We start from the raw sequence: 16,085 nt of genomic DNA, 5'->3' as shown, positions 1-16,085 counted from the left end.
GCTCTATGGCCAATACATAGCATCAGCAATCAGGGGTTTCTATARATCATTGAATCCACTAAATGGCAGCTGGAAAAAGTGACATCCTTTCCCCCTCTTGTTTATTATAAAGTCACAGATGAATTAAACCGTAATCCAAACACAACGGAAGTCCTTCTCTTTCCCAGAGCGTTCAGCAGTGTTATTTTTCGCCTGGCAAAACAAACCAAAACCCCACCAAGTAAACAGCAGTGGAGAGTGAGAACCCTGTTCTGTTCCCCAGGCTCGTGCCAGCCCAGCCAGCTCACCTCATGGCTGCTATGCTGTCAAAGACTCTAATGAGGAAGCGCTGGCAGGCTGATGTCTCTCTCTCTCTCTCTCTCTCTCTCTCTCTCTCTCTCTCTCTCTCTCACATTCCAGTCTCCCCAGTGCTCCACTATAACACCACATCCTCTGTCTGTGTGTTTCCCCTCAGGCCCAGGGAGGAGACGGCATGTTCCAGAGGGTCAAACGAGTGGCCTTCGACGCCAAGTCCACCATTATGGTGAGTGGCTGGGCACAATCAGCATTAGGCAAATAGCAAGGGGAAATGGGAAAACAAGATGATTGAGGGAGGATAAATTGGCCATGTATGCAGCACAGGTTAAATGTATGCTGTCGTGATGTCTCTATCAAAACAATTAAGAAAAAACAACATTTGGTTGCCGTTTTTCATTTGAATAATATTTCTCATTATATTTTCTGAATAACAAGTAGAATATGGAAGGAAACAGCTCTCTGTACAATATCCTGTGTAGCTAGCTACAGTATGTGTTAGTGATATGACATTTTTGGCCGATACCGATATCCAGTATTTTCCTTGCCAAGAAACCTGATGCCGATAACCGATATTTACAATTMTATCGGCATTTTAAGCATTCTAGTACAGTTAAATACTTAACACACACACACATGGACACACAAAACCTATTTCTTTCACTTACTTGCTGTGCTGTTTCGTTGTTCATTTGTTCAGTCGTTTCATTCTCAACCAGGATTTCTATGGAACGCCGTTTGGGTCTTTGCGTGTCAAAAAAGATACACGTCAAATAACACTATTTGACGTGTCAAATAACACAACATCTGTYTCAGTAGCTATAGTTAGCTAGCTAACTATATACTTGGTGTCATCATCTAAAATAACCCTAATTCATAAGACAGCTCTTATTTGATTAATGGTGGGCGAACGCATCTATGTGAAGCTAGCCACAATAAGGAATAGCCACAATAGTGGACTTTGRYGTTAGCCTTCAAAATMAAAGTATGGCATAATTCTACTATTTGTATTCATTTGCATTACTGTCAATGACYTTCTTTTATTTTGAAGGCAWACCGCAAATTCCACTATTGTGCCTAATCCTTATTGTGGCWAGCTTCACAATACATAACCCGGTGTGGTCGAGRCTCACTAGCCAGATTATAACGTTAGCTTTGGGCAACAGGGTTCAAGTTGCTGACTAGCTAGTTATTTTCAGGAAATMAAGTTCAATTTCAATAGGCGAACAACAAGTGGCAACCTAGCTAATACTTACTCACAAGGATTCCTAAATCATTGCTAAGAATAATGAAAATGACTGRAGGTTCTTRTGGTCATTGTTTTCAGGCTGGTTGTATTGATGCTAGCTAGGTACCAAGCTAAAGCTAGCTACCCCAGAAGATGCGGTCGAACAAATTATGCTTTATTACCAATGCGGTATTGTAAACACATTGTTCGTGGCCGAGGTTTGCTTTTTTGTACAGCGTTGACAGTGCTACTGTATCTTTTTTSACACGCAAAGACCCAAACGGCGTTCCATAGTATGTATGTGGTGACGTTAATAGCAGTGACGCTATTACTGTGTAACTCCGGTAGGGCAACATCTGAAAAATAGCGCACTTGGTAGTGTGTACCGGTGCTCGACCAGTTGGCGAAAGCCAACATCACCCATGACAAAGAACGGTTGATTGTCAAGGGCAATGAATTCCATTATCTCGGCTTTAATGGATTTCGCCTTTGATTTGTCTCGCTGAAATTTTGTTACTCTTTCAAATGACTGCTGACTTGTTGACTGCTCGATCCACACATCATACATTGTGGGCTAGTTTAGGAATGCTGTGTTGCACGTGTAGCGCAACATTTTACGTGGCGTCATTATCAAATTTAATTTGTCACATACACATGGTTAGCAGATGTTAATGCGAGTGTAGCGAAATGCTTGCATTACGTCATGTACCTATGTTATATAGGTATGCACGTCAGCTTTGACATCGGTTWAACTAGACTTGGGCCGATACCAATGTTGGCATTTTTAGCTAATATCGGCCGATTCCGATATGTTCACCGATATATCGTGCATCCCTAGTATGTGTCTTAAGGCCCACTATTATTCCCCTGATAGTTACCAGTYTCACAAGGAGATGACTCGTCAATAGAAGAGGTGTATTGAAAAAGGAAGTTGCAACCGTGACAGAGAGAAAAGATGACAGAAAGAGAGGGAAGGGATAAATAAATCTTTCTTTGAACTGTTGGAGCTGTTCTTATAGTACAATTAGACACTACACTACCACTTTCACACTCCATCCCCAGGTGACAGCACCAACTGAGTCAGGTGTTGTGCTCTGCCAGGAAGTTTTGTTAAGTGTTGATTGTGCACAGGTGTGGGTAATCAGTCAGTGTGGCAGCTTGCATAGCCGTGAGGCTGCTGCAGTTTGAGGGCCATTTGGGCCTTTGGTTTGAATCGTTATTTTTTGGGCATGCCTTTTTTTGTTTTTATATTTTTTTGTTTTTATATTTTTTTGTCACCACTTTGAACATCCATAACTTGTTTGAGCTGGCCGACAAAGGAGTCAAGACTGAGCTAGCCCTGGACCCAAGTAAGGTTGCTGTCTCCTGGGCAGATGCATACATCACGGTCTGCACACATCAAATCAGGTTATAGCTAGGCCTAGGACCCCTAGACTTAGCGAGTGTAGTGAAGTGAAGTCAGTAGGCTAGCTAGTTGGTTTCGTAACAGGGAGGACTAGTGTTTATTTGGCTGACTGTGTGATATGAATGAAAATGGGATGTAGTAGCGTAATGCTATTCAGAAAGTAGACGATACCCGATCCAAGAATAAACCTTAAAGGTGCCCTCAAATGGAAAAGAAAATGATAGATTAGATTTAGAAAAATGCTAATCTGTCAGGAAAAATAAATTGATGGAAAATGGTCACCGAGGGGGGAAAAGGGAAATCATTCTTGTTTTTTTTGCCTAAAATTACCTTTTTGAAACGTTGTATAGAAGTTTCACAGTTGTTTTTTTGTGTGAAGTTCAAGCATGCCCCACTAAAATCTGWAATGGGAAAGAAGGATTTCGTTATTTTTTTCAGTCTGAATGTCATAATTRTTTATTGTGAAGCACTCAGTTGTTTCTTTTGAGTAGTGCCCCTGCTAGCCTTGGTCACTCAGTGAACGAGATGAGCAAGCAGCCATCACCTTGCCCTCGGAGTGCACACAAACACACATCACTGCAAGGAAGCAATGGTCCGCATTAGACCCAATGACTCATGATGCTGCATGAGTTAGCAAAGCACACCCATCTTTAGCATTACACACGCCTGGCAATTACCATCCCTCTTCTTCCCCTGGCGTTGTCGGCAGGATTTCTCTTCCTTTCCTTCCTGGATGACAGCAGCCTTTGACTGAATGTCTTGCCTCTCGGCACATTGTCTCCCCTGCAACCCGCTCTATTAAGGCCCAATGATTCACTGCCACTCATCTATATTTTAGAGGAAGACATTGTGCGTCACTGGAGTAGTGCCCTGAGCTCATCTGTGCCCGTAGGTGAGGCTAATTTAGGTTGGTTTATAAGGGAACGCTGAGCAAAGAGGGCAAATTATACAGTTATATTTGAGGTTCCTGGGGTTGCGTGTGTGACTGTGAGGGTCGTTTAGCTTGGTTTAGAAGGGAAAACTGAGCCAGGCAAGCATAAATAGTGCATGTTAGGTAATGATATGTTTGGCATTGAATATGTGTTGTTTGGCATTGTTAGGATCTAATTATCAGAGTAAAAAACTCAACGGACGCTATGAAKGCTTAACCAAGTTTAATTCTTCCCAGAGGATCAATARAGCTGAATTAGACAAAACATGTTTCCGCCACCACACCATACAATTTAGGCACTCCTCCTTCTCTCCAATCCTTACATATTTTATGGTTCGACAGGAAGACAAAGTGATGGGGTAATAAACCATTCCTTCTCCCGTAAGGTGATCTGACCTGACCTCAAACCCCTTGATGCCTAACCCAAAGATCTCCACCCATAGCAATCATGTGACTGCCTCCCAGCTACCCAGCACATTCCAAAGCCATCTGGCTCCTACAGATAACCATTAACTTCTGATGTAAAAACCAGTCTATCACCCCTCAGATACCATAGTCTTACTTCTGATGTATCATGTCTCTAGGATAGCAATGTTCCAAGTTTAACTCAGAATCTAACAGCATAAATATATATATTTACTCTTTCCACTGTTCCACCCTACCTTCTGTCCACCACTGCCAAACCTCCTCTCTCTTTCTCTCCATCTCTGCCAATCTCTCCCTCTTCAACTTTTCCCCCGATCACCCCTCCCTCCTCTCAGTCTGTGTTTCGCAGCTCCCCAGTGCTGGGCTGTTTCCTGTTTGGTCTGCCGCTGGGTGTGATCAGCCTGATGTGCTATGGCATCTGCACAGCCGAGTCAGACGATGGCCAGGAGGACATGGAGCTCATGAAGAGGGAGGACGACGAGGAGGAGGACGAAGAGGAGGACGAGCCTCGGCAGGCCTCCGGAGAGCTGGAGGGCCCCGAGGAGGACGGAGAGAATGAGGAAGAGGAGGAGCAGGAGAAGAACCCGGACGACAAGAAAGCAGATTAATGCCAAGGGTAGTGGAGGCGGAGGAACCGGCCTAGTGACATACAGCAACATGGAACTCAGACACATATCAACAATGTGTTGTTTTACATTTTTTTTTCATCTTTATCTTCCTTTTCCCCCCCTGCCCTACTGTTTTCTTTTCGCAGACTGTTTTTTATTGCTATTGAATCTTATTAGTCAGTTAGGTCAGCCGCTAGGCAACGCACTAAAAAAATCATGTCCTTTATTAAATTAGCCTTTTTGAAATGGAATTACAAAGATTAGTCATTGATAAGTGTTGCAGAGAAGAAAGGAAGGAAATAAGCCACATTTTAGCTAAATGTATTATTATCGTTTCTTAAACAACCACTACACAGGGTCKTTCCATKKTTTGAATCAGGTAGCATTTGTGCTTTAAAAAATGTGACCCATTGGTAATGTGGTAAAAAGGTAACCCATTTTCCCGTGTTCATTGGCACTGAAATATTTGATATTGATTTATACACTTTGTTCTGATGGAATTTAGTATTCCCATTTCAAAGCTTTTGATTAAAATACACCCCCCCCCCCCGCTGAATGTTGCAATTCACCCATAGTCGACTGCAGAGGAAGTGCCCATGAAGGAAAATTTGCCATAAAATGAATACTCATGCATTTCAAATGGAATCTCACATTTGTAACTCCAGACYCTTATTCATAGAACAGTGTACAACAGTGGAAATGATGCAAACAATTACATAGGTAGAGCCCACAATCTGGATAATGTAAGGTTGAKGGGATGTCTGGCTTATTTACCCTGCTGTAGTTTTAAATAGACACACTGTACAGTAAGTTGTTTTTTCTCTATTTTAGATGGCCAATGGTTAATGTAATGGGAGACAGGCTTAATGACATCAATATGGGTTTGTGCATCCGAAATGGCACCCTATTCCCTATATAGTGCACTACTTTTGACCAGCCTGGCCAAAAGTAGTGCACTATATAGGGAATTGGGTGCCATTTRGGATGCAAACATGGAATGGTAATARACTTGAAGACAATGGCTGATCAGATCCAAAATGGTGGCTTTTTGCTCTCCTCTGAAAGATCTTCACCACCTGTTGTCCATCACWAGTTCTGGTAGGAAATGGTATCAGATTGCATCCAAATGCACTGAGATTACAATACAATTCAGTGTGAGTTTACTCAATGCACTGACAAAAACCTGMTGGGAGTTTTTACAGTACTTAATGACAGTACATTGCAATAAAAGGGTCATGTGGCGTTTAAAGGGGTACACTGTCGTTTATATTCTTAGTCCTACATAAGCATTGCATGACATAAACAATGTATTTGATATGACCTACGGTTGATGAACAATGCCAGATCAACTACTACAACGGTTTGTCTTACGGATACATGGCATACTGATGTTTGTGAAATGTTAGATCAAGGTCAAATAAGTATTACGAAAAACGTGATCTCCAGCTCTCTCGTTAAGTTACCCAGTAAAACTGTTATATTACATAACAATTGTTACTTTTCTTTAGCGGTTTTCATAGAAGTGTTGATAGTTTAGAAACAAAACCGAAATGTGCGCAACTATAGGGCAAAACAGATTGTGTTAGATTGATGACAAAATGTTATATATTTAGTCTCCAATGTTTATCGAAAACAATACATTTGCACAATGAGCACTTATCTCAAATAGATCGTTACAGTTGTTAGTTGGCTAGCAAATTTGAGCCATATTAGCATAGACATGACTACAGTCAAAGCACCTCAAAAACAAGACATGGTATCAAGAACAAGATCAAAAACTTGCTKCCTATGATTCCCCACATGGCAGCTTCTTGTCATTGTTGCTAGCTATCTGGCCATCCAGAATCACAACACACGGCCCTCTGCCCCATTGAAGCGCGCGCATCGTTTTCGTGACGTCAGCTAACCCGTCTATTGTGCTTGCGTTTAACTAGCGTTTAGTTGACAAAATTAGGCACCCGAACCCAAGTACTAATCTTGGTTTTCAGAAGACAACTGTGAAATTGCACTATGGAAACCAACATGCCCTTGCCTTGCATTCTGGTCATTGTAGTTGCCTACTATTCTCTGCCAAACTCCACTCATTGGGTTTGAATTGAGATTGTCACACTTTATTACTGGTTTGAAATAAAGATTGTCCTCTTTTTCTTGTTGACTTGACGCCTGTTTGTTCTTCACTGAAACACTGTTACGTATGTATACTTCAGAGGAGGCTGGTGGGGGGAGCTATAGGAGGACGGGCTCATTGTAATGGCTGGAATGGAATAAATGGAACAATCAAATGTGGTTTCCAAATGTTTGATAACTGTCCATTTATTCCATTCCAGCTATTACAATGAGCCCGCCCGCCCTCCTACACATGTAATACTCTCCCTCTATCTCCCTCTCATTCAATCTTCCTATATTTTTTTATATCCTCCTTCCACACTTATTCTCCCTGCTCTTTGCTATTATAATGTAATTCTAGGTAGAGACATCTACTCAATTATTGCTGATATAATCAACTTTGGGAGATCTACGTCTGGCAGAGGCTAATTGCATTACTTTCAATGTAAKACTAATTTATTTCCTTTCCCGGGGGAACAACAATGTACAAAAGTCAAACACCCAAGACTTGACTCCATAKAATGAAAAGGCACCTCATAGGCCTTCAAACTCATACTTTCATCAGGAAAACATGTAAAGCCCCCATGCAAAAGGGGTTGGAAATATGAAACTCAAAATACATTGCATTTTCCCCTTAGATAAGAGTGGTTTGTTTTTCCAGGTCTGATTAAAGGAGAAGACTGTACATTTTCCTTTGGGTTGTCATTAGAGGGATGAATTACGACCAGAATGGGAGATAATAACCACCAGAATCAGTGCCATTGTGTGTTGCCCATGAAACAAGTAATTCATCGCTCAATTACCTCGCCATATAGCGAGAACGAGTTTCATTGTGTGTTAAATTAAGGAGGCGAGCTCGCTGTCTCTAACTACCCCTGCAAAAACTTTCACAAAACCAACAATCTAAATCACTSGACAAGGGTGATTACGTTTCTGCTTCAGTTTCTTATTTATGCCGCATGTTTAAATAGCAAACAAATAAGGCCGGGACAAAGTTGAATTACTGTTTAACGGATGCCCCGCCTCACTTTTCTCCACACCCCGGAAAAAGAAAAAAAATCTGATGTGTTCTTTTTTGGCCAATACATGCGGCTCTTTGTTTATAATCCACTGTCCGCTCTCCCTTGAGGCTTTCCCAAATTGACGCCCAAGAGACCAAACGCCTCAGATCACGCGCTCAAATCATGTTCGAGCCTCAGTTTGGACAGTGAAACACACAAACTGGCACCTGCAGGCGACGTGCAGATGTTTCAATTCTCTCATGCAGTCATGGCTGAAGCCGGCGCAAATTCCTATGTGTCCAGGTTAAACGTGGGACGTCCCTCATTATAAACAAACATTCGGTAAAATGTATGGTTATTGCATCATTTTCAGATATATTTGAAGCGATWCATAAACGAAACAAACATCTGGATTTGTCAGAGATTAGGGCATTCATCAGCAAAAACGCAGTGTAAYCTGATAGTATTTTGTACAACCAAATTGAAGTCAAAATGATTGATGAAATCGAAGTGTGTCAGCTGTATGGTGATTTGCGATTCATAACTTACATTTTACCGGTACTACCAGTAGTAATAGGCCAACCGATAACACCACGACGGAATTAGTTTGAAGTGATGATGCACCGCGGAGAACAGCTAGCTTGTCCAGCAAAGTACATCGCCAGTGGCACGCACACACTTCGTGCATATCAGCAGGTGGGGGCTTTTCGTGGCAGCCAGACGAGACAATCGAAGGATGCGGTGAGCAAAGTTACTGGCCGAATTGAGTCGGCTTGCTCTATATAGATTGATGCTTCTAATTGTGCATGTTATTTAAAAAAAATTTGTGATGAAAGGTTATACTCTATGGCTGGATTTATGTATTTTTTTCCACTGCTACATTAATTTGGCAGACCTAACTTGATTGACCCTCTTTCTACAAGGCCTACTAGTRTATGAGAGGCCTAATCGTATTTGTATGAATATTTTGTTAATGCCTAGTCTATAGAGATGCATGCAGGTAATAAGCTCATGCATCATTTTAATTTGATTACAATTTATTTCTTGTTAATCATTCTTGAATTTGTTAGACTATACAATTTAGTAGATTAATGAACTGATAATACATTTATACATGACTTTTTTTTTCTATGATAGAATATTGCATTCTATTATACATCCTGTTTGAATCATGCTCATTAATGTTCATGTGTGTATTAATAATAATCTGAAAATCAGTCTGAAATGGAATATTTTGCCTATTGTTCATGTCCATATAGCCAAGAACAAGGTGGTAAAGTTGTTATTCCTTATCCACCTTATTATTTTTATTTGTATTTTTTTGCTCGCTCACCTCACTTTTCTGGGGGGAAAATCCGTTAAACAGTGAATCAATTTTGTCTGGCCTAATAGTAGAATACATTCTGTAGCAATCACTTTTAGTCTCATTCACAGACCCATTTAACAGTTTGAGGTCAGCATGATGTTTAAAGTGACAAATATATTGACATAATATTTGCCAGTTAATAACAATGGTTGATATACACTGAGTATACAAAACATTAAGAAAATCCACTTCAATCAGTATTAAAGCCACTTCAATCAGTGTAGATGAAGGCGAGGAGACAGGTTAAAGAAGGATTTTTAAGCCTTGTGACAATTGAGACATGGATTGTGTATGTGTGCCATTCAGAGGYTAATTGGGCAAGACAAAAGATTTAAGTGCCTTTGAACGGGGTATGSTAGTAGGTTCCAGGCMCCCCGGTTTGTGTCAAGAACTGCAACTTTGCTGGGTCTGTGAACATAATGGCACCGGAGGAGATGMCTTATTGTGTGTGTTTTTTCTTGTTATTTGTAACTTATTTTGTACACCATGTTACTGCCACCGTCGGTTATGACCGAAAAGAGCTTCTAGATATCAGGACAGCGATTACTCACCRCGTACTGGAATAATYTWTTTTTTTATGGGTTCGAGWCGGACGCYAAGGATTTACTCCAGACACCCGACAAGGTCCTCATCCCCYGCATTTGCAGAAGAAAGAGACAGAGATATCGGGGACGTAGGTCTGGSTGCCTTGTAAGGATCCGACGGCGAGTGGGTAATRTGCCTTTACCATCGATCCTTTCCCACCCTGCACTGTGAATGTTTACACGGTGTGTTCAATAAAGACATGAAAACGTACACTTGTTTGTGTGTTATTAGTTTAAGCAAACMGTGTTTGTTAATTGTTGTGACCTAGATGAAGTACAGATCAAATTTATGAGGAAATCCAGGTATTTCCAAAGGGTTCAAATACTTTTTKTTTTCACTGTACACTCTGTCGGCAGGATAGAACAGCAGCCTCTGGTAAGACAAGGGGTGGCGGTCTATGTGTAATWGTAAACAACAGCTTGTGCATGAAATCTAAGTAAGTCTCGAGGTTTTGCTCGCCTGAGTTAGAGAATCTCATGATAAGCTGTAGACCACACTATTTACCAAGAGAGTTTTCATCTATATTCTTCATGGCTATCTATTTACCACCACAAACCAATGCTGGCACTAAGACCGCACTCAATAAGCTGAATACCTCCATAAGCAAATAGGAAGACGCTCATCCAGAGGCGGCGCTCCTAGTACCCGGGGACTTTAATGCAGGGAAACTTAAATCCATTTTACGTTATTTCTATTAGCATGTTAAATGTGCAACCAGAGGGGAAAAACTCTAGACCACCTTTACTCCACACACAGAGACACCTACAAAGCTCTCCCTCACCCTCCATTTGGCAAATCTGACCATAATTCCTCCTGATTCCTACTTACAACCAAAAACTAAAGCAGGAAGCACCAGTGACTGTCAATAAAAACGTGGTCAGATGAAGCAGCTGCTAAGCTACAGGACTGTTTTGCTAGCACAAATTGGAATATGTTCCGGGATTCTTCCGATGGTATTGAGGAGTACACCATATCAGTCACTAGTTTCATCAYTAAGTGCATCAATGACATCATCCCCACAGTGACTGTACGTACGTACATACCCCAACCAGAATCCATGGATTTCAGGCAACATCCGCACTGAGCTAAAGGGTAGAGCTGCTGCTTTCAAGGAGCGGGAAGCTTATAAGAAATCCCTGCTATGCCGTCCGACGAACCATCAAACAGGCAAAGCGTCAATTCAGGACTAAGATTGAATCGTACGACACCGGCTCCGATGCTCGTCGGATGTGGCAGGGCTCGCAAACCATTACAGACTACAAAGGGAAGCACAGCCGCGAGCTGCCCGGTGACACGAGCCTACCAGACTAACTAAATTACTTCTATGCTCGCTTCGAGACAAGTAACACTGAAACATGCATGAGAGCATCCGCTGTTCCYGATGACTGTGATCACGCTCTCAGTAGCCGATGTGAGTAAGACCTTTAAACAGGTCAACATTCARAAGACTSCAGGGCCAGACGGATTACCAGGACYTGTACTCCAAGCATGCGCTGACCAACTGGCAAGTGTCTTCACTGACATTTTCAACCTGTCTGTAAGAATGGTGAGTGTAGCTGGTGTATGCAGTCAGGCYCAGGAGAGCAGAGAATGGGAGCAACGTAACTTTACTCAGAATAATGAATGGTGCAAGGAAAAACAATACACTTGCCCAAACACAAACACATTAACTTTTACGCACMGGCAAGAAACAGCACCCGTCGAAATAACCAGTCACCAACATTACCGAACATGACAATAAAACAATCCCGCACAACACCATGGGGGAAACAGACGGTTAAATATATGAACAATAATTAGGGGAATGAAAAACAGGTGTGTAGAAACAAGGACAAATCAACTGGAAAATGAAAAGTYGATCGGCGATGGCTAGTAGACCGGCGACGCCGAGTGCCGCCCGAACAAGGAAAGGAATCGACTTTGGCTGAAGTCGTGACACTGTCCCTGACTGAGTCTGTAATGCCAGCATGTTTCAAGCAGACCACCATAGTCCCTGTGCCCAAGAACACTAAGATAACCTGCCTAAATGATTTCCGACCCGTAGCACTCACGCCTGTAGCCATGAAGTGCTTTGAAAGTCTGGCCATCGCTCACATCATCACCATAGTCCCAGAAACCCAAGACCCACTCCAATTTGCATACCGCCCCAACAGATCCACAGATGATGCAATCTCTATTGCACTCCACCCTGCCCTTTCCCACCTGGACAAAAGGAACACCTATGTGAGAATGATATTCATTGACTACAGTTCAGCGTTCAACACCATAGTGCCCTCAAAGCTCATCACTAAGCTAAGGACCCTGGGACTAAACACCTCCCACTGCAACTGGATCCTGGACTTCCTGACGAGCCGCCCCCAGGTGGTAAGGGTAGGTAACAACATATCTGCCACACTGATCCTCAACACGGGGGCCCTTCAGGGGTGCGTGCTCAGTCCCTCCTGTACTCCCTGTTCACTCATGACTGCATGGCCAGGCACAACTCCAACTCCATCATTAAGTTTGCCGATGACACAACAGTGGTAGGCCTGATCACTGACAACAACGAGACAGCCTACTGGGAGGAGGTCAGAGACCTGGCAGTGTGGTGTCAGAACAACAACKTCTCCCTCAACGTGATCAAGACAGAGGAGATGATTGTGTATTACAGGAAAAGGATGACCGAGCACGCCCCCATTCTCATCGACGGGGCTGTAGTGGAGCAGGTTGAGAGCTTCAAATTCCTTGGTGTCCACATCACCAACAAACTATCATGGTCCAAACACACCAAGACAGTTGTGAAGAGGGCACGACAAAGCCTATTCCCCCTCAGGAGACTGAAAATATTTGGCATGGGTCCTCAGATCCTCAAAAAGTTATACAGCTGCACCATCGAGAGCATCCTGACTGGTTGCATCACCGCCTGGTTTGGCAACTGCTCGGCCTCAGATCGCAAAGCACTACAGAGGGTAGTGCGTACGGCCCAGTACATCACTGGGGCCAAGCTTCCTGCCATCCAGGACCTCTATACCAGGTGGTGTCAGAGGAAGGCTCTAAAAATTGTCAAAGACTCCATCCACCCTAGTCATAGACTGTTCTCTCTGTTACCGCATGGCAAGCGGTACCGGAGCGCCATGTCTAGTTCCAAAAGACTTCTTAACAGCTTCTACCCCCAAACCATAAGACTCCTGAACTGCTAATCAAATGGCTACCCAGACTATTTACATTGCCCCCCCCCCTTTACGCTGCTGCTACTTTCTGTTTATTATCTATGCATAGTCACTTTAACTCTGCCTACATGTACATATTACCTCGACTAACCGGTGCCCCCGTACATTGACTCTGTACCGGTACCTTCTGTATATAGCATCGCTATTGTTATTTTACTTCTGGTCTTTAAATATTTGTTGCTGTTATTTTTTATTTATCTATTTTTTACTTAACACTTATTCTTTCTTAAAATGGTATTGTTGGTTAAGGGCTTGTAAGTAAGCATTTCACTGTAAGGTCTACTACACCTGTTGTTTTCGGCGCATGTAACAAATAACGATTTGATTTGATTTGTTTATGCTCAACAGTTTCCTGTGTGAATCAAGAATGGTCCATCACCCAAAGGATATCCAGCAAACTTGAAACAACTGTGCGAAGCGTTGGTGTCAACATGGGCCAGCATTCCTGTGGAACCCTTTCGACACCTTGTAGAGTCCACGCCCTGACGAATTGAGGCTGTTCTGAGTCTGGTAGACTCAGTAATAATAAGACATATACGTACTGGTTTATTTTTCAAGGCACTTGAAGCTTAGCATTCATCACTCAAAGAAAGAAAGGGAAAGAAAAAGATAAGGTGGGTTGGTTAATCAATGTTCACCATGGAAACCAACCCACACGTGTACACTGAGTACTGACAGATGTCATTACATGTACAAGTAACTGCCAAAATAATGGAAACTGCGTTTTTCAACTCTCTAGAGACCGTAGGAGCGGTAGAGATACTCTTAATGATCGGCTATGAAAAGCCAACTGACATTTACTCCTGATTATTATTTGACCATGCTGGTCATTTATGAACATTTGAACATCTTGGCCATGTTCTGTTATAATCTCCACCCGGCACAGCCAGAAGAGGACTGGCCACCCTCATAGCCTGGTTCCTCTCTAGGTTTCTTCTCTAGGTTTTGGCCTTTCTAGGGAGTTTTTCCTGGCCCGTGCTTCTACACCTGCATTGCTTGCTGTTTGGGGTTTTAGGCTGGGTTTCTGTACAGCACTTCGAGATATTAGCTGATGTACGAAGGGCTATATAAATATCAACTTGATTTGATTTGAAACACATGAGTAAATGAGGGATACTGAACTGAAGAAAAATATAAATGTAACATGTAAAGTGTCTCTCCCATGTTTCATGAGCTGAAATAAAAGATCCCAGAAATGTTCCATAAACACAAAAAGCCTATTTCGCTCAAATGTTGTGTACAAATGTGTTTACATCKCTGTTGGTGAGCATTTCTCCTTTGCCAAGATAAWCCAGCCACCTGACAGGTGTGGCATATCAAGAAGCTGATTAAACAGCATYATCATTACACAGGTGCACCTTGTGCTGGGGACAATAAAAGGCCACTCTATAATGTGCATTTTTGTCACACAACACAATGCCACAGATGTCTCAAGTTTTGAGGGAGCGTGCAAATGGCATGCTGACTGCAGAAATGTCCACCAGAACTGTTGCTAGAGAATTGAATGTTAATTTCTCTACCATAAGCCACCTCCAATATCATTTTAGAGGCCTAATCACCAGACATGTCACCCATTGAGCATGTTTGGGAAGTTCTGGATTGATGTGTATGACAGCGTGTTCCAGTTCCCTCCAATATTCAACAACTACGCACAGCCATTGAAGAGTAGGATAACATTCTACAGGCCACAATCAATAGCCTGATCAACTCTGTGAAGGAGATGTGTTGCGCTGCATGATGCAAATGGTGGTCACACCAGATACTGAGTGATTTTCTGATTCACGCCTCTATCTTTTTTTTTAAGGTATCTATGACCAACAGATTCCCACTCATGTGAAATCCATAGATTAGGGCCTAATGAATATATTTCAATTGAATGATTTTCTGAACTGTAACTCAGAACTGTAACTCAGTCAAATCTTTGAAATTGTTGCATGTTGCGTTTTATATTTTTGTTCAGTGAATATTGAAAGGTGCTTCCACACAGGTGTGGTTCCTGAGTTAATTAAGCAATTAACATTCCATCATGCTTAGGGTCATTTAAAAAAATGCTGAACAGGCCATAAGCTCACAATGTCCCATTCCACAGGACACAAGTGGTCACTGAATYGTTTGATATGGCATGAAAACAATGTAAACCGTATGCCATTGCCGTCTTAGTCACCAGATCTCAACCAACTTGAACGCTTATGGGAGCTTCTGGAGCGGTGCCCGAGACAGCGTTTTTCACCATCATCAACAATACACCAAATGATGGAATTTCTTGTGGAAGAGTGGTTTCGCATCTCACCAATAGACTTCCAGACTCTTGTAGAATCTATGCCAAGGTGCATTGAAGCCGTTCGTGTTTCCTTTAGTTTGGCAGTTACCCGTACCTGTACTTCCTTCTTTTCCCTCCATTATGGTTGATGGATGACTACTACCACTACAGACTGTCTATCTGTTTCCTATTARATTCACTCATTACACAAACACTTGACAACTTCAGCCTTTCCAAATACTAGTCCCTCAATACAGTACAAACGGCTGCCTGTCTCTGTTATTGTGTTGCGTCCTCTATCACTCATTCAAAAGAGATGATAATTTCACACAGCCCTTTTCGAGTAGGTTTCCGGCTGCTAATTTCTGTCCAATTGTCAAAAGTTCAAACGGCTTTAATAGTGTCTTGTCAGTTTGTAGATGACATTTTAGGAAACTTTCCTAGGGCAGAGTGAATGTGTGAGAATATGGGGCGGTCGGCTGTCTTATCAAAGATGTCACAGATGCTCATGCAGTAACAATAATCACACACACACACACACACACACACACACATACACACTCCCATTGGGATGTACCTGTCATGGGACTTGAAAACAGACTTTAAGGCAGATGAATGTTTCACCTCTCCTCTTTCAAAGCACTCAAACATAAATCATCAAATCAA

The 16,085-nt window shown here is 42.3% G+C and overlaps 1 protein-coding gene across 1 annotated transcript in view; it reads left to right on the top strand.

The window, feature by feature from the left end:
• tmx3b (thioredoxin related transmembrane protein 3b) overlaps positions 1 to 5,511 on the top strand; it is a 68,265-nt gene extending 62,754 nt beyond the window's left edge. Inside the window, exons 15-16 of the mRNA XM_023972547.2 lie at positions 455 to 523; positions 4,620 to 5,511. Coding sequence (XP_023828315.1) covers positions 455 to 523; positions 4,620 to 4,892 — 342 coding nt within the window. The 3' untranslated portion in view covers positions 4,893 to 5,511. The remainder of the gene's footprint in view (positions 1 to 454; positions 524 to 4,619) is intronic.
• The last annotated feature ends 10,574 nt before the right edge of the window (positions 5,512 to 16,085 follow it).

Source organism: Salvelinus sp. IW2-2015, linkage group LG27 (genome assembly GCF_002910315.2).
Source record: "Salvelinus sp. IW2-2015 linkage group LG27, ASM291031v2, whole genome shotgun sequence".
NCBI classification, from domain to species: Eukaryota; Metazoa; Chordata; class Actinopteri; order Salmoniformes; family Salmonidae; genus Salvelinus; species Salvelinus sp. IW2-2015.
Note: the sequence above shows the minus strand (reverse complement) of the source record. Positions and strands in the feature narration are given on the sequence as shown.